At 46.9% G+C, this 18,564-nt stretch overlaps 1 protein-coding gene across 2 annotated transcripts in view; it reads right to left on the bottom strand.

The window, feature by feature from the left end:
* Window positions 1-18,564, bottom strand: part of LOC309346872 (kazrin-like) — a 212,993-nt gene that overhangs the window by 47,242 nt on the left and 147,187 nt on the right. For both annotated transcript variants that reach the window (XM_081871167.1, XM_081871168.1), the window contains exon 2: window positions 1,184-1,375. In XM_081871167.1, coding sequence (XP_081727293.1) covers window positions 1,184-1,375 — 192 coding nt within the window. The remainder of the gene's footprint in view (window positions 1-1,183; window positions 1,376-18,564) is intronic.

Raw genomic sequence — 18,564 nt, 5'->3', positions numbered from 1 at the left:
TGCGAAACTTCCAACAGTGAATGAATAGCACCCCTCCTGGCCTCCCAGTTGTGCCAACGAAAAGATCATGTGTGTATGTGTTTGAGGTCCGGAAGGTGTGTAAAAAAGGCTTATATGTTTGGATTCTGCCCCCCCCCGGTAACGTTTCCTGTGGTGAAGGGACCGCCTTTTCTCCACTGGTGAAAGAATCCCTTTTTGTGGGACATGGGAATAGAAGGATGGGGGGCAGGAGAAGGTTCGCTCTGGGCTTTGGTGGACGACTGAGCTGTTTTCCCATTTTGTAGCACCTTTGCATGGTTTCCAGGTTGGATCAGCAACCTTTCATCCTGGCTGCAGTTTCCCATTCCTAGTCTTTATTTTGCCTTCACTGGCCTTACCCTCACCTGCCAACACTCGGTTGCACCCAGCCAAGTTTTGCTCTGAGTTGACCAACTGAAGTTCGTGGGCCTAAGTCAGCTGTGTCTGTTAATTTCAGTGGGTCTGCTCTGAGTAAGGATTAGAAAGCGGCTGCCATTTAACAACCCTGAGGTCTCCCATGTGGGCTTTCTTTCATGACATCACATTAGAGGAGCATCAGTACATTATTGTGGTCGAGGGTGCGTGGAATCTGCAAAACAGCCAAAGGGATGAAACAGGGCCCAAATGAGGCAGAGGGCCCACAAGTTACAGAACAGAAAATCACAGAACTGTGACACGGGTGGCGCTGTGGGTTAAACCACAGAGCCTAGGGTTTGCCGATCAGAAGGTTGGCGGTTCGATTCCCTGCGGCGGGGTGAGCTCCCATTGCCTGGTCCCTGCTCCTGCCAACCTAGCAGTTCAAAAGCACACCAGTGCAAGTAGATAAATATGTACCACTCTGGCGGGAAGGTAAACAGCATTTCCGTGTGCTGCTCTGGTTTGCCAGAAGCGGCTTAGTCATGCTGGCCACATGACCCAGAAGCTGTATGCCGACTCCCTCGGCCAATAAAGCGTGATGAAAGCCGCAACCCCAGAGTTGGCCACGACTGGACCTAATGGTCAGGGGTCCCTTTACCTTTACCTAGAGTGGGAAGGGAATGAGACATGTGCTGCTCAAAGCTCACAAATGAGGCGAGTAGCTTGGGCTTAGAGAGGCGGGGCGAACGGAGTGAATGATGCACACTTCATGTCATGACAATATACAGAAGGGAAGTCCAGGCCTTACCTTGGAGGGCTTCTTTGGCTCTAGCGAGCTCCTGCTCTTTCTGCGCCAGCTGGACCTTGAGCTCGGTGGCCGAGAGGATCTCCGTCGACTTGCCGCCGTGGGTCTCCTCCAGGTCTTTCGTTAGCATTTCCTTCATCTGCCGGAGCAAGTGAACCTCCTCTTGAAGCTGGGACACCTCTTCCCGGAGAAGCACTGCGAGGAAAGAGGAACACAATGTCAGGAAGCGAGGGGCTGGCCTTCTCCTTCAGCTCAGGAAGGTCTCCGGGGAATCTTGAGGGTTAGAATCGCAGGATCCCAAGTGCTGTTTCAGTTCTGCTGTTGCTGTTTTAAGGAACCACCGCAACAGCGCCAGCTCTGTGGTGTAATATAAAACACTGCAGAGATGTGGAAACCTGTGGCCTTCGAGATGCTGCTGGGACTACAAATCCCATAGGCCATGCCCATGGGATTTGGAGCTCAATAATGTCTGAGAGTATCAGGGTTCCTATCTGTGGAGCAGAGGTTAGAACAGTGCTTCCCAAACTTGGGTCTCCAGCTGTTTTCAGACTACAATTCCCATCATCCCTGACCACTGGTCTTGGTAGCTAGGGATGATGGCATAGCTGTCAACGTTTCCCCTTTTTAAAGGGAAATTCTCTTATTCCGAATAGGATTCCTCACAAGAAAAGGGAAAAGTTGACAGCTATGGATGATGGGAGTTGTAGTCCCAAAACAGCTGGAGATCCAAGTTTGGAAAACACTGGGTTACAATGTCAGGGGAACCTGGGTTCAAATCCCTACTCTGGGTAACCTTGAGCCAGTCACAAACTCCCAGTCTGGCACAAGGTTGTTGTGAAGGGGAAATGGAGGTGGACCACATACAAAGCTGTGAGCCCATTGGAGGGAACGGGATTAAAAATAAAACTGCCAGTCTTTATACAGATCCATTGTGTGACCGCGCTTGAGATGCATTCTGTACAGTTCTGGTTGCTGCATCCTCCGAAGGATATTGTCCAGGACAGGGCAAGCAATGTTACCAAGGTGTGCAGCTGGGATGGGCAGAGATAATTAATTGGATCTCCCCTCCTCCTGAACAGGTTAGCACAACCACTTTTAATCTGAATGAATGAACAGCCCCTCTACACCACAGTGGGGCAGATTGACTTTTATTGTGTATTTTTAAGCTGAGCTTCAGCTGAAAAAAGGGCAGCTTACATAGGAGCCAACTCCTGGGGGCTGAGGTCCATCCCCCACCCCAATAAAATATTTGAGGGAGCTGCCTCCCCCCGCAAGTTGTTGGGCATTGCCATTCATATGGTGTGTGTGTGCTACATCATATAATCACATATGAAGGGCGGAGCTCCCCCCCCCCATTTTATTCAAGTTGACACCCTTGGCAGCTTCCATAAGTTGGTTTCCGAAGCACAACACAGGAGGAAAGGAAGTTGGGAAGGATGAGGTCTGCAAATTATGGGCAGTATCTTTCTGCTGCGGGCAGGTCATTGGGTTGTGACCTGAGCCACAATCTTCCTCCCTGCCAAACCTGTATTTCCCTGCCATTCTAAACCCTTTATTCTAAGCCGATCTTTTCACTACGTTCTTTGGCAACAGGACAGTGGGAGGGCACGGTTTTGGGAACAACAGCCTGCCCTTCCCAATGGGGACACAAAAGAATGAATAGAACCCGGGCGGTGCAAAAACAAGGTAATTCAGAAGCAAAATGGAGAGGGGTGGGGAAAAGGGTGGTTGCTTTGAGCAGGGTTGATATTATGTTTTTCAAAGCCAAGCCACATAACCTCAATACTTGTGAGAGCCGGGCAAAGGGAGGATGGCTGGGAAGTCCTTTGGCTCTGGTGGGAAAAGGGAGAGCTACACAAAAGGTTTCATCTTAATTGAGGTTTTTCGCAAGCCTGATCTGGAACCAAAGGACAACCCCATGCCAACCCTGGTAGGCGGGCAGAAAGAACAGAAGATTCTTTCTGTGTGCTTCCTTCTCCAGCTGGCACGGGAAACAGAGTGCACCTGGTCAAATGTGCAAGTCACTGGATATTCTGTGAGGGCATGCGACAAACACCAGCATCTCTCCAGGGAAATCTTTCTGGTCACCTCGACTCAAAAAGGATGTCGTAGGCTTGGGAAAGTTTCAGCAAAAGGCAGCAAAATGAGCAAGGGGATGGGGCAACTCCCCTGTGGGGAAATGTTTGGGACTTTTTAGTTCAGAGAAAAGGCAAGTAAAAGGGGACATGATAGAAGTTTATAATACTATACAGGCCATGGAGAAAGCAGACAGAGAAAAGCTTTTCTCTTTCATAAGATTAGAACAGCAAGCTGCAGCTGTTGATGGGCAGCTATATAAATTTAATGCATGGTAAGTAGAGACATCACCTTCCCAACAAAGGTCCGTATAGTAAAAGCTATGGTTTTCCCAGTAGTGATATATGGAAGTGAGAGCTGGACCATAAAGAAGGCTGATCGCCGAAGGATTGATGCTTTTGAATTATGGTGCTGGAGGAGACTCTTGAGAGTCCCCTGGACTGCAAGCAGATCAAATGTATCCATTCTTAAGGAAATCAGCCCTGAGTGCTCACTGGAAGGGCAGATCGTGAAGCTGAGGCTCCAATACTTTGGCCACCTCATGAGAAGAGAAGACTCCCTGGAAAAGACCCTGATGTTGGGAAAGATGGAGGGCACAAGGAGAAGAGGACGACAGAGGATGAGATGGTTGGATGGTGTTCTTGAAGCTACCAGCATGAGTTTGATCAAACTGAGGGAGGCAGTGGAGGACAGAAGTGCCTGGCGTGCTCTGGTCCATAGGGTCATGAAGAGTCGGACACGACTAAACGACTAAACAACAACAACAATAACCACCACCACCAAAGTGATACTGTTGTTGCTGAACATTTAAGTGCTGTTCAATATACCCCTTCCTATTGCCATCATTTTCCTAATTTTTGTTTTGCTCTCACCAGCCCTTTCCCTCACTGCCGGTTGTGGACAGTGAAAGCACAGAAGGAAAGTGAGCTTGGTAGCATGAAGTACAGCAGGCATAGGCAAACTCGGCCCTCCAGATGTTTTGGGACTACAACTCCCACCATCCCTAGCTAACAGGACCAGTGGTCAGGGATGATGGGAGTTGTAGTCCCAAAACATCTGGAGGGCCGAGTTTGCCTGTGCCTGAAGTACAGCATCAAAACATTGTGCATATATTCACAATGAAGATATACATTTAACTAGAGGTATGCAATTGTGTTTACAGTACAGTGGTACCTCAGGTTAAGTACTTAATTCGTTCTGGAGGTCCATTCTTAACATGAAGCTGTTCTTAACCTGAAGCACCACTTTAGCTAATGGGGCCTCCTGCAGCCGCCGCACCGTCGGAGCACGATTTCTGTTCTCATCCTGAAGCAAAGTTCTTAACCTGAGGTACTATTTCTGGGTTAGCGGAGTCTGTAACCTGAAGCGTATGTAACCTAAAGCATATGTAACCCAAGGTACTGCTGTATATATATCCCTGAAATATGCTCACACGAAGCGAGGTGTGCAGTTTTAGCTAAGCCCTCGCCCAACACAGCATGCGGCATCCAGCAGTTCCACCCCAAGGCAAGAGCGCTGCTTTTTGAGGAGAAGAAAGAAAAGGCCTACATTCTCCCCCCAGGGACTTCCTGACATGCATCCCGCCCTCGTCCCAACCCGCATTCCACTTGGCAAGCTCCACCAACCTTCCCAAACTGCAAGTGCGAGCCAAGAATTTGCCGAGGAAACGACTCTCCGGTTGTCAGCCAAGATACAGAACTCCCTTTTATCATGTGCAACAACCAGCAGAACATCACAGAACATCCCCCCCTCCCACCACCATGGGCTAGAATTTCACGAAACGTCCACAGGCTCACATTTGCTCCACATCAACAAAGGCGGGGCTGGGGAAACGGTCCCTGAGATGCAATTGAATTCTGAACTCCCATCAGCTCCAGCCAGCATAGCCAATGCTGGGAGTGGTTATAGTCCAGGATGGCAGGGGTTACTAATTCTGCAGCAGGGTCCCACTCTCCAGCACCCTGGAGCTGCCCAATCAGCATGAAGGAGCTTTTAAGCCAATGAGAAGCAGTCTTCTCATCCTTTGTGCTGGTTGGAGCTAATCAGAGTGAAAGGAGGTGAGTCAGCCGCTGAGGATTGGCTCCTAGGGTCACTCTGGAGAAGGTTGGTGGGTGGAACACTGAGGAGGAAGAGTTATTTGCTATTATTATTAATTGTTGATTTAATTTGTATACCACCCTTCATCTGAAGATGCCAGGGTGGATCACAACATAAAAACGCAAAACTAGAACACGAAATACATAATGAAACAAAAACAAACCAAGGCTGCAGGTTCGAGCCCCATAAGGGGCAGCTGCATATTCCTGCATTGCAGGGGGGGGGGTGGACTAGATGCCTCTTGGGGTCCCTCCCAACTCTATGATTCCAAGGAATGGGGATCCGCAGTTAAAGGCTTGGTGGCAAGGAACTGCCAGCCAGCCTACTGATGCACTTGGCATCCCCAACAATATGATGAGGCAGGGATGGCCTGCAATGACACTTCCCCAAGTGTGAATCATTCCACATATCAGGTAAGCCGTTTGCCCACTGTGTGGGTGCAGGACAATAATTGGGGGCCATTCCTGGTTTTGCCTGGCTGAATAGCACCTTTGAACTGTGATAATAACAGTTGCCTGCCGAGGAGACCCATAGGTGCTGGTTTGAAGGAAGAGCAAAATCTAGCGGATAATATTAAAACCACCTTGCTGCTTCATGTTCCCATGTCCTATGTGAGCATTTCCCCCTGCCTACCTGGGTCTGTCTCCTCCTTCTCCTCCTCACCTCCCTCCCACCCTTGGCATTAAGCTGGTTTTATCCCAGAAAAATACTGGGCTTCCACTTCCCTTGCAGCAATCAACATTTAATGACTGGCCCTTCCCCTTCCAAAGTTGGAGTGTTTGTGAAGATCCCAGGATATCACCACACAGACATGGCAAGGTGTGTTTACCAGTGGGGAAGCAGCAGCTGGCTATCTCTTTAAGCTACTTAACAATGAAAGGCTGTGGGCGCAGAAGTAATTTAGTCATACAGGAGACAAGGGAATGTGGAGCAGACACTGCTTAGGGTCAGAAAAAGGGGGTGGTTAGCATTACTTCCAGGTTGTCTACGCTGCAAACATGTGACACAACCAAAGTGGGAGAATCAAGCGCTTAAAACCTCAAGGATAAAATCAGACACCTGCCTGTTTTCCACTGCATCAGAGGGTTGTTTCCAAAATTAGTCCGACTCGGAGCACTGAAATCAATTTTAATGGGTCTACTCTGGGTAAAGCATAGTTGGCTTCAACCCAGCATGTGGCCCCTGGCAATCGGTTCAAAGGCAGGTGCGTTTTTTCTGCCTATGCCTGCGAGAGGATGGCAGTGCGGGGTGGGTCCCCTTCTCCTGGCACAGAGTGCCACTTTGGCACAGCTTTGCTTAGCATGTTTTCCCCGGCTGTAATTAGACAGTGGCGAGATTAAAGGATCTGCTTTCATTTGATGCCGAGGGGGAGGCCAGGTCAGAAGATGGATTAGAGATTTCATTTCTTCCAGTTTGCTGTTCTCGCTCGCTTTTTATTATTATGATTCCAAGTCCTCAAGGGGGTTTATAGGGATGAGTTCTTAAAAGCCCACGGGGACTCCACGCCTGCTTAATAGGCACGTAAATCCCATTGATTTCAGAAGGTGCCTGAGCAGTGCCTAGAACTTCCAGCTGGAAGCAAGAGGATGGTGATATGCGCTTTGCTTCTAGGGTATCTCAGGCTTTGTTGGTGGTGGTATTACAGATCTCCAGGCCTCTCCATCTGGTCCTGTAAACTCTCTGCAGCCACAACCCTTTCACCAGGCCTGTTTTGCACCTTCCTTATGCCTTTTTGCCAATGGGATGTGCCCTCAGACTCTGATAACAACTATTGCCTGTGGTTTGAGTATGGAAAGAAGCCTGTTTGACAAGGATAAAATTCACATTTGTTTCTCTGGCCCCACCCAAATTGGCCCCAAAATGCTCCCCACTTCTAGGGGTGAGTCCCAGGATCCATAGAGAGAGGACTGGGGGGCCATATTTTGACTCACAGCCTGTGTTTCCCCAATTGTAGCTTAGTAGTTCTAGAAAACAACTCTCCAGTGCTTTGAAACCTCACGATTTTAAAACCAGTTTTGGCCACCCTACCTCCCCTCTTTTTTTTTTGGCTGCAGAAATGCTGGGCCTGATTCACAAAGAAGGTTTCATGCAGAAGCTGCGCTGAGAGGAACGATAGTTGGGAAAGTACCCCACGGCGAGGATACTTCCACCCTAGCATTTTGGCACCGGATCCATCGCCTTTTCCAATTCCCTCAGGCGGCATCCGTTAAGACGGCATTCTCTGTGGCTTAAGAGTAAACCACATTGGTTACCCAAAAGCTTTCAACAGAGGGCATTACAATTTCAAGATATGGTGGAGTTCCCGTCACAGCAAATAACTTCTGCTGTTAAGGCTGAGCCGAGTGGTTTTGAGGGAACTTCTTTGAGCTGAAAGCCTGTTTGTCCTCCCTGACCTATATGCTGTCAGCTATTTGTCATCCTGGGGGCGGATGTGCTTTTTCCTGGTCATTCTGAGCACCGGAAGGAGGGCAGGAAGCGACGTTGAGCTGGTGACAACACAACACAGCCAATGAAGTAGGGCTTACCAGGTGATATCTGACGTCAAATTGAGAGTGAGGGTGGCGGCTCCTGCCCTCCCTTTGGTGACTTGTGGGTGGATAAACATACATTGTGTGGGATGTGTGGTACCCAGCACCACAAGTAAGCTCTAGCAAGTGGGTCAAACCTCAAAGGGCAACCGTGAAACCTCCCGAATTCTCCCCAGTGCTGCAACCTGGAAACAGAGTTGCAATTTGTGGGTCACCATTTAGAACTGCATCCTTAGGCTCAATTTTTTCCCCAAAGTGAGGGATGATGATTAAGAACTCAGCTATATTAGTAAAAAAAAAAAAAAAAGTGTTTTAAATGGGTTATAACACTGTGACACCATATGGCGCTGTAAAGTTCTGTCTCTGGGCAACGTGATTTTCCTTTATGAGGTTCACAACACATTTCCCTGAAACATTTTTTTTTTTATGTGTCCAGATCAAGCTTCAGTTATTCTAATATTACTTAAGTTTTTAGCCAACTCTTCCTCTCAGGAGTTCAGGTGTACCTAGTTCCCACCATCACCACATCCTTACAAAAACCCTGTGAGGTAAATCAGCTGAAACACAGGACTGAGCCTCTCTGCCTGGAATAATCTGACCATTCTGACCAGTTTACAACACTGGCTCATGTAGGGCTCACTTCCAAAGTTAGAATCTTTTTTAAAAAATGACATTGTATTATTATTTTTTAACAAAACCACTGCTCCCTGTGCACACAAACCCAGCACGCTTGCTATAAATCCACACACTTGCATATTATTAATTGCTGCCTAGAGCCCCAACACCTCCCCCCTTCCCCTAATATACGTGAATTTGATTTGAAACGAGCGACGCAACTATAAAGAATGAACAGTAGCTGCATTTTAAAGAATACAGCACGGCCCAGCTTTCAGGCTCACAGGGCGGAGTGAAATGCCCCATGGCTGCAAGTGATTGTGGACTTAAAAGAATGAGAAATTAAAGGGTTGTGGAATACAAGAACTCTGGCGCTAAAATTAGATTTTTCACTTCCCCTGGCTAAAGTATTCCCCAGGACCACATGCTAGAAGCTGAGCAGGAAGGCATTTGCTCTGCAGAAAATCTACATGGCTTTCCCCTGGCATTAACCCTGTAATTATGGTTGTCAATTGTGTGCAGATGTCTCTCAGCACTGGAAAACCCATTTTAAAAACTTAGGCCACAATCCTACACCTGAGCAGGGGGGTGGCAAACGAAATGCTTCAAATGAATAAATGTGACTAAAAGCTGAGTGCAGGCAAGCTACATCACTAAATAATTTGCCTCCAATCTCAGTCCTACAAATTCGTACATGTCTTTTATGTTTGTCTCACTTCATGCATGCATTTCCCTGTAATGAGTTTGTAATGTTTGTATACAATTCTCATGAACATTACCATTATTATGGGTGCTTCTTCTCTTAACATGCAATTATATTTTTTTGGTATGTATGTTGCCACTGGAGAACTGCAATGCAAAATTCAGAAAAGTGTGAATTTCAAAGGATATAATCTAGCATCCCATCATTACAACATGGCTTTGCAATACAGGCTCTGGACCAGGGGTGTACTTTGAGTTTGCCCTTTTTTCAAAATTATTTACAAAAGCGCATATTCTGCATCCTCATCCCCCCCCCCACAAGGAAATGAGCATCACAAGAGAGCCCACATGTGTTTGTGGGATTACAAAGACTTTCTTCCATCCAAAATTTACTTAGTTTTTTTATATACTGTACTTTTCTGTGTATAAGACTAGGTTTTTTTAACTTAAAAATAATGTTAAAAAAGGGGGGGGGGAGGTAGTCTTATACATGGGGGTAATCTCCGCCCCCCATTTTCTTAATTTTGAATCCCCCAAAATAGGGGGCATCTTATACCTGGGGGCGTGTTATACACGGAAAAATACTATCTATCTATCTATCTATCATCTATATACACTATATATATAAATACTATATATATATATAGAGAGAGAGAGAGTAATTAGTCCTTTTTTAAAAAGTGTAAGCAATCTCCATTCTCAATGTTCTGTAGTCACATAATCTGGATAGTCACATAATGTTCGGTAGTCACATAATCTGGGGAACCGGGTTCACTTCCCTGCTCCTCCACATGCAGCTGCTGGGTGACCTTGGGCCAGTCACACTTCTCTGAAGTCTCTCAGCCCCACTCACCTCACAGAGTGTTTGTTGTGGGGGAGGAAGGGAAAGGAGAATGTTAGCCACTTTGAGACTCCTGAAGGGGAGTGAAAGGCGGGATATCAAATCCAAACTCTTCTTCTTCTTGTTTTCCCCACTGTAATCAATGGGTGAAGCCACGGTGCCCTCTGAGCACAGATCTCACCCCTGCTTCTATCGGGTCGAGAAAGGTGGATCAATCAGCTGGAGGAAACCACAATTAGGGTTCTAACTTTAGAAATCCCACAAGGAGGGCCTGGAGGTGGCAGTCCTCTCCTGCTTGTGGCTACCAGCACTTTGCCTTCAGAGGACTACTTTACACAACTAACCCATTCCCTCGGTTCTGGACCACTTCCTTACTGGTTACGTAGGTGGAATTCTTTTTCCGAAACACACATTGAAGACTTATGAAATACTCCACGGGAATGAAAGAGCTTGCAACAAAGGAATGGGCTCTCTAATTCATGAAAAATTAACGAAGCAAGACGCCTCCTCAAATTTCATCCCTACTAGGTAATTCTAGACCCTGGATTTAATGACCTGCCCCTCCTATATGTATTACTTTAATTTTGGCAAGGGCTGTACCTCAGTGTCAGAGCATCTACTATGCGTACACAAGATCTCAAATTCATTCCTGAACATATCTAGGTAGGGTTTGGAGAGATTCTTGCCTGAAACTCTGGAGATCCACTGTAAGTCAGTGTAGGCAGCAATGAGCAAGATCAGGGCTTCCCAAACTTGGGTCTCCAGCTGTTTTTGGACCACAACTTCCCATCACACTTAGCTTGAAGGAGCAGTGGTCAGGGATGATGGGAACTGTAGTCCAAAGAAACCCAAGTTTGGGAAACACTGAGCTCGATGAACCAAAGGCCTGACTTTGCAGAAGGCAGCTTCCTATGTTCCCAACTGCAAAAGAGACATTTATCTTCTCCCTCCTGCCTGAGTTCACGCATCACAACCTGACACATTAAGAGGAAAAAGCAGGCAAAACAGTGCACCAAACTCAGTGCTGGATTTACTTATAAGCTAAACAAGGTATAGCTTAGGGCCCCACTCTCTTGGGGGCCCCCAAAAAAATTAAAGGAAAAAACAACTGGATGCACATTTCCAAAATAGAAGATAAAAAACAAATAAAATAAAACCTACACACAGCAACAGTGTTTTGTGTTGTGTAGACTCCTATGATGTAAGTAATGGCCCCCGCCTGCTAGCCTGCTCCCTAAAATATCACTGGTTTGCTCATTTCTATATATAGGGTGCCTACATTCTGCATGTGCAAATGGCTTTAGATACCTATTAGGTCCATAAATTACCATATAGCATATGTTCAACACAAAAAATAGTGACGATTTGTTATTGACAAAGGACAGCTGGACATATAAAGTAAGGTTACCAGATGTCCCCGTTTCCGAGGGACAGTTTCTGGATTTACAAATCAGTCCCCATACAAAATGTTATCATTCCTACTGAAGTTGAAAAGTGTTCTCGGATTCATTGAAAAAAATCAGGTAACCTTAATATAAAGGGCCCCAATAGCTTCAGTAGCTATGGGCCTCATCAAACCTAAATCCGGCCCTGACCAAACGTGATGAAAAATGACGACTCTGCCTGGCAGCAGCTGTCCAGGGTTTGGAGGAGGGATCTCTATGAGCCCTAGGGATGCCACTGGGGATTGCACCCAGACCCTTCTGCATGCATGGCATGTGATCTACTGCTGAGCCACAGCCCACATTCCAGCAAAACTCTTGGTGCTCAGCTCATGTCTCATCAGAGCTGGATGGACTCAAGAAAACAAGCAGATGAAGCAAATTGTAGAGTTGAAAGGGAGCCCCGTGGGTCATCTAGTGCAGTGTTTCCCAACCTTGGGCCTCCAGCTGTTTTTGGACTACAACTCCCATCATCCCTAGCTAGCAAGACCAGTGGTCAGGGATGATGGGAATTGTAGTTCAAAAACAGCTAGAGGCCCAAGGTTGGGAAACACTGATCTAGTGCAATGCAGGAATCTCAATTAAAGCACCCATGACAGATGGCCATCCAATTTCTGCTTAAAAACTTCCAAGGAAGGAGGGACTCTGTTTCACTGCTGAACAACTCTTACCATTAGAAAGTTCTTCCTGATGTTTAGTTGGAATCTCCTTTCTTGTATCTTGAATCCATTGGTTTGGGTCCTACTCTCCAGAGCTGGAGAAAACAGGCTTGCTCCATCCTCCGTGTGACAGCCCTTGAGATATTTAAAGATGGCTATCATAGCTCCTCTCAGTCTCTTCTGTACCTGGCTAAACATCCCCAGCTTCCTCAACTGTTCCTCATAAGGTTTGGTTTCCAGAACCTTTATTTTAATGCATTTTATGTTGCATTTTAATCTTGTTTTTAAGTTGTATGTTAATCAATTGTTTTATACCTAGTGTTAGCTGCCCTGAGCCTGGTCTTGGCTGGGGAGGGCGGGGTATAAATAAAATTATTTATTATTATTTATTACTATATATTATATATTATTAGTAGTAGTAGTAGTAGTATTAGCTTGGTTGCCCTCCTCTGCAAATGTTCCAGCTTGTCAACATCCTTCTTAAATTGTGGCGCCCAGAATGGGACACACCACTCCAGGTGTGGTCTGACCAAGGAAGAATAGAGTGGTACTATCACTGCCCTTGATCTGAACACTGTGCTTCTGTTGATGCAGCCCAGTACAGCATTAACTTCTTTCTTTCTTTCTTTCTTTCTTTCTTTCTTTCTTTCTTTCTTTCTTTCGCAGCTGCATCACTGCTAAGCTTGTGGTCTACTAAGACCCCTAGATCCTTTTCACATGTACTACAGTGGTACCTCAGGTTAAGTACTTAATTCGTTCTGGAGGTCCTTACTTAACCTAAAACTGTTCTTAACCTGAAGCACCACTTTAGCTAATGGGGCCTCCTGCTGCCGCTGCGCCGCCGGAGCACGATTTCTGTTCTCATCCTGAAGCAAAGTTCTTAAGCTGAGGTACTATTTCTGGGTTAGCGGAGTCTGTAACCTGAAGCGTATGTAACTTGAATCGTGTGTAACCTGAGGTACCACTGTACTGGCAAGTCAGGTTTTGCCACCTTGGATCTCTATGGGATGGGTAGCCGTGTTGGTCTGCCATAGTCAAAACAAAACAAATTCCTTCCAGTAGCACCTTAAAGACCAACTAAGTCAGTTCTTGGTATGAGCTTTCGTGTGCATGCACACTTCTTCAGATACACTGAAACAGAGGTTTAAACTTCTGTTTCAGTGTATCTGAAGAAGTGTGCATGCACACGAAAGCTCATACCAAGAACTGACTTAGTTGGTCTTTAAGGTGCTACTGGAAGGAATTTGTTTTGTTTTCTCTATGGGATGTAATTCTGAGAAAACACACATAGGGACTGGGCTGCCGTTCCGGCTGAGTGATGGATCTGGACTCAGAGCTGCCCAACCCAAGGCCTTTGTCCTAATCCCCTTTAAAATAAAACAAATTTCTATAAACATTTGTCAGTCCTCCTTTCCCATGCATAACATAAACTTGGGGATCTTTTAAGATTTTTTTTTTTTTAAGTTTAGAAAATAAGGGCTGTTGGGTTACCCAAGCTTTTTCAAGGCTGCTTCTATTTTTGTCTTTTTAACAGCCACAGAGATTTGATCACCTCTTTGAAGTTCTGTGGACCAAAGATTGAAAACTGAATGGATTAAATTTTAACAAGATGTAAGCACAAACAGACCTTCCTGGCCTGCATTTCAGCCAAAAACTACAAGCCTGGAAGCCAGAAAGATGTTCACTGGACAGAGGCAAATGTATAGGTATGTGCAGAATTTGGCCCCTCTGGAGCCAAAGTTTCCCCAGAAGTTATTAATCTACATCATTAACTGAGAGGATCCCTATGAAACATATGACAAAGAATGAATTGCCATGGCTGAATTCTAATATTTCATTTCGCTGCATTCTTTGCATTCTTCATTTCTCCTGCTCTCCATTTAAAATCAATGGAGGATGGTCCCTTCGGGTGGGAATCACCAACCCAGCACCTGAGAAGGTTTTCACTGGCCTCTGAACAGGAGTGCAAGAGCCTGAGCTTTCATAGTTTTTTGAAGCAGGTCTTTGATTCCTGCACTGCAGGGCATTTGGCGAGATGACCCAGGTCCAAGTCTGACACTCTAACCCAGGCATAGGCAAACTCGGCCCTTCAGATGTTTTGGAACTACAGGTCCCATGATCCCTAGCTAGCAGGACCAGTGCTCAGGGATGATGGGAATTGTAGTCCCAAAACATCTGGAGGGCCGAGTTCGCCTCTGCCTGCTCTAACCGCTGCCTCTCTATAATAGGAAGCAGGGGCATAGCATTGGGGTGCCAGAGGGCCCTTGGCCCGGGCACAGATTTTTGAGGTGGCAGGAAGCAGGCACCCCCCACAGGCACTCCCAGTGCAGCGTGGCCCTGCTTGGCTCCAACATGCAGTGGAACTGTTTTGGTGGTGTTGACAGTGAGGGCTGAGGTGCCATGGCAGGCTCCTTCACCCTCTGGGTGCATGCACACCCCTTTGCCACGCATGTGCCTGCCCTGGGCAGCATGCACTCAAGCAACACCACCGATAGGAAGGGACCTCTATGGTTCTTTCCCCTTCTCCAGCCACAGCTGCACCAAGAAATAATAAACACCTCCTTCGCATTCTTCAAATATTTTGCTTATGAAGGCTGGGAAGGATGTACTTTTTGGTTTTTTGAAAAATGCAATAAAAACGTCTCTCATGAGGAACCTCTGCGCTTCAGAGGGGGTGTGGGGGTGTGGAGGGTTGGGACCTGACTAACACCCAACAAAGTCCTTGCCAACTAACGACACCATCCGTGCTCAGCCAGTGACCGATGCACCAGTATGCCAGCCGTAAGGCCTGCCAGTCAAATGTTACATGCTTGGGTGGAGAGATTGGCTCCCGAAACTTTCCAGCAATCTGGGATTTGTGTGCGTTGCTGTGGGTTTCTCCCCCCCCCCTGCTTTCAGATGAAAGCTTCACCAGCAGCAACCATCTTTCAAATCCAAACATGCTGCAATCGGAGCTCTCATCTGGAAGCTGATCCTGGAATCCGTGCCAAGTCGCAGAGGGAGGGGAAGCAGAACGTTTGCACATTTTCCCACGCTACGGATACAGAAGAATTGCCAGGCATCCGCAGCCTCTTAGAAATCCCCCGCCAGGCAGGGCAAAGTGTGCCCTGCCGTGGTGGGAAGGGACTCGCTTTCAGCATGTGGCAAGGATGATGCTGAAAACACCACAAGCCCCCTTATGCCAGGGGCAGATGGTTCTGCATAGATGGAGGCCCTCGGGCCCATCTCCAGGTCAGAGGAGGCTGTTGGCATCGTGCCCCCTTCTACATCTCTCTCCTCCCCAGCCATGGAGCACGGAAGATGGAATTACAGGCTCTCCATGCCAACGACCCCAAGTTTGAATCTAGGGAGAGTTGCTGGAACAGCTCACAACCATAACACAAAACCGTAACACTAGTTGGCGCAGGCCAGGGATGCCAGAGTTTACCATCAGAAAGGGAAACGGGAGAAGAAATTGCCACAATTTGTACATTCATCCAAGGTCAGGAACAGAAACTGTGCAAGCAAAGATGAGCAGAGTTCACTATGGTTAAGTAAAGGTAAAGGGACCCCTGACCATTAGGTCCAGTCGTGACCGACTCTGGGGTTGCGGCATTCATCTCGCTTTATTGGCCGAGGGAGCCGGCATACAGCTTCCGGGTCATGTGGCCAGCATGACTAAGCCACTTCTGGCGAACCAGAGCAGTGCACGGAAACACCGTTTACCTTCCCACCGGAGTGGTACCTATTTATCTACTTGCAATTTGATGTGCTTTCGAACTGCTAGGTTGGCAGGAGCAGGGACCGAGCAACGGGAGCTCACCCCGTCGTGGGGATTCGAACCACCGACCTTCTGATCGGCAAGTCCTAGGCTCTGTGGTTTAACCCACAGCACCACCCGCGTCCCTTCACTATGGTTACTTTGGTTACTTTAAAAAAAAACAACAGCAACAACCCTTTGCAAACATTGTGTAATTAATTCTGCTGTTTTCTGCATTGTTCTGGCATTTTCCTTTCATGGAAATGCACTGACATTAACTGCATATTAGTTTCAGCCATAGCAAATAACAAGAGGAAGAATGTAGGTATCCGTGGAAGCTGAACTGCAGAGGAACGGAAGCAGTGCAGATTGTGGTGAACACAGACCAAAGACCAAAGGCGGTGGAACTTCTTAGCTCCTCAGTGTTCTGCAGCAAATGTTCCAGAGTGGCAAATGCTCTGGCAAGAAAGTCGGTGAGGCCCAAACACCTCCTCTCTCTCATACATACATGCAGGCAGACAAACATACGCACAAGTGCTCACGCATATGCATACACACAAACACAAACGCAAGACAGACTCACAGCCCTGCTCATCTCCTGATCCATGCAGCAAAGAAGCTGGAGGTATTTTCCATACCCCACCCACGAAACATTTCATCAACATTTCATCTCCCCCTTTTTTTTTTGATAATTTTCAAATGCAATTTATTTTCTCATTAAATGATGGGAAAGAGTAACAAAAAAAGAGATTTCCTGCACAGAACTGGAAGATGCTGCTCTCAAGATATTGCTCTCCATCACAGAGCTTGTCGAGATTGTGAAAGCAGACAGGTGGCAGGAATAATTCAGGCTTCAATAGATTGTGGCTGGGTCAGGATTCATTGATCAAAAACGATGCCCCCACCCCATCAATGGTTTCAGTTGCTTCCCTCCCCACAATTCCCCCTCACCCTCTGCTTTGGGGGTTTCACTTATCTGTCAAAAGCTTGTTTTAGCAGAGAAGTCACAGCCCCCGCCTCCCCTCTGAGTCACAGCTGAACAAGAGGACAAGAGACAACAGACTTTCCTTCCTCTTGGTTCCTCAGCCATACTTCCGGGCTCATTTTATAAAGGAACAGGATTGCATAAAAATATATAAAAATGTAACAACGATAATAAAGGAGAAAGATAAACACCGTAAGAGGATAAAACACTGATTCAACGATCTGCGCAAGAAATAAAGGCTCAGATATTGACAAAAAGCACCCATACAGGGAGGGAGAGAACCATTTATGCCTGAAGGAAAGGTAGAATATACATTATGTAGTAGTAGTAAAATAATGATAATAATAATAATAATAATAATAATAATAATAATAATAATAATATGAACCACCCAGAACAGAATGAGCCAACTGCAGTTCACACTGTCTACTTTGAACATGCCCCCCTCTCTTACCTGTTTGTCAGATGCACAGCTTATCTTTGCTGAAATATGTTACTGGCTATAGTGACTCAAGGTCAACGTGAGCAGCCAGGTAAACACTCGCGCCAGCCAGCTTTAGTAAATGATCATCTGTCCCCGTACTCTGATTTCATACTGCCAACAGAGATGCATTCCAGAAACAGCTACACTTCACTCCCTTCCTTCAAAGGGCCTGTTGTCGCAATCACCATTAAGAGGATGAGAAACAAGGTCCTTTCTGGGATTAAAACCAGAGGCATTCTTCTTTCTCCAACGGTGGCCTGTCCTGTTTTGCCACCTGAGGCGAGACAAGAATGGGCCATCCCCTGTGAGAGGGGGGCATTCTGCAAGGCCTTGCTGCTCATCTTCTCTGCCCCAGGGGTGACAATGCTGCATAACGGGACACACCAAGAGAAGGGGGGGGGGTGTTCCATCAGCGGCTGAAGTGACAGGGCGAGAGGGGTGCCACCTCTCTTGTGCTTCCGCTACCTGACATGGCTGCTTCCCTCTGCCTCATGGGTGGGACAGCTCTCTCTCTCTCATCCTTCCAGACACCGTGGGCTGGAGACAGCCTCAGATGATGGGTGGGGGAATGTGATCAGGGGCCCTCTCTCTCCCATTCCTCCCTTTGAAATGATGGTCCTTTATCTTCACACTGGACTGGACATATAGATGCTGCTTTCAAACAGAGGGCTACCCTCTGCAAAAGTAGGGCAGATAGCAACTGTAGACAAGCCTCTCCAGGGATGGACAGTTCCCAACACACACACACACACACACACACACACACACACACAATGAGGGAATGGTATGTGCCTGATGATACCGACCTCTCACACCAGCCCAACGACCTTCCATTTCCTCACAGAAGTTGGACTTCAGACATCAGGAACATACAAAAAGAGCTTGCTGGATCAGGCCAATGGCCCATCTAGTCTATGGTAACCAGATTTTTTTCAATGAATCCGGGGACACTTTTTTTTTTTTTTTAAACTGAGTAGCAACAGGGAGTCAGGAGTGGGGATGGTGAGGCAAAAAATCCTGGGCCCAAGCACACATGCATATTGTATAAAGGTGCAAAGCCCTTCTTTTGCACCCTGTGAAACATAAATGCACAGAGTTTTTAAAAAACTGGGCAATGGCCACCCGCCCGCAACTCCTGAGCTTCCCCCAATCAGTCAAAACAAAGGGGGCAGGAGATCTGTACTGCCGGACATCCCTGGTTCCCCTTCAGCAGCGG

The sequence above is a fragment of the Podarcis erhardii genome (genome assembly GCF_964252035.2).
Source record: "Podarcis erhardii genome assembly, chromosome: 7".
NCBI classification, from domain to species: Eukaryota; Metazoa; Chordata; class Lepidosauria; order Squamata; family Lacertidae; genus Podarcis; species Podarcis erhardii.
The sequence above is the reverse complement of the archived record's forward strand: the minus strand, read 5'-3'. Positions and strand labels throughout refer to the sequence as shown.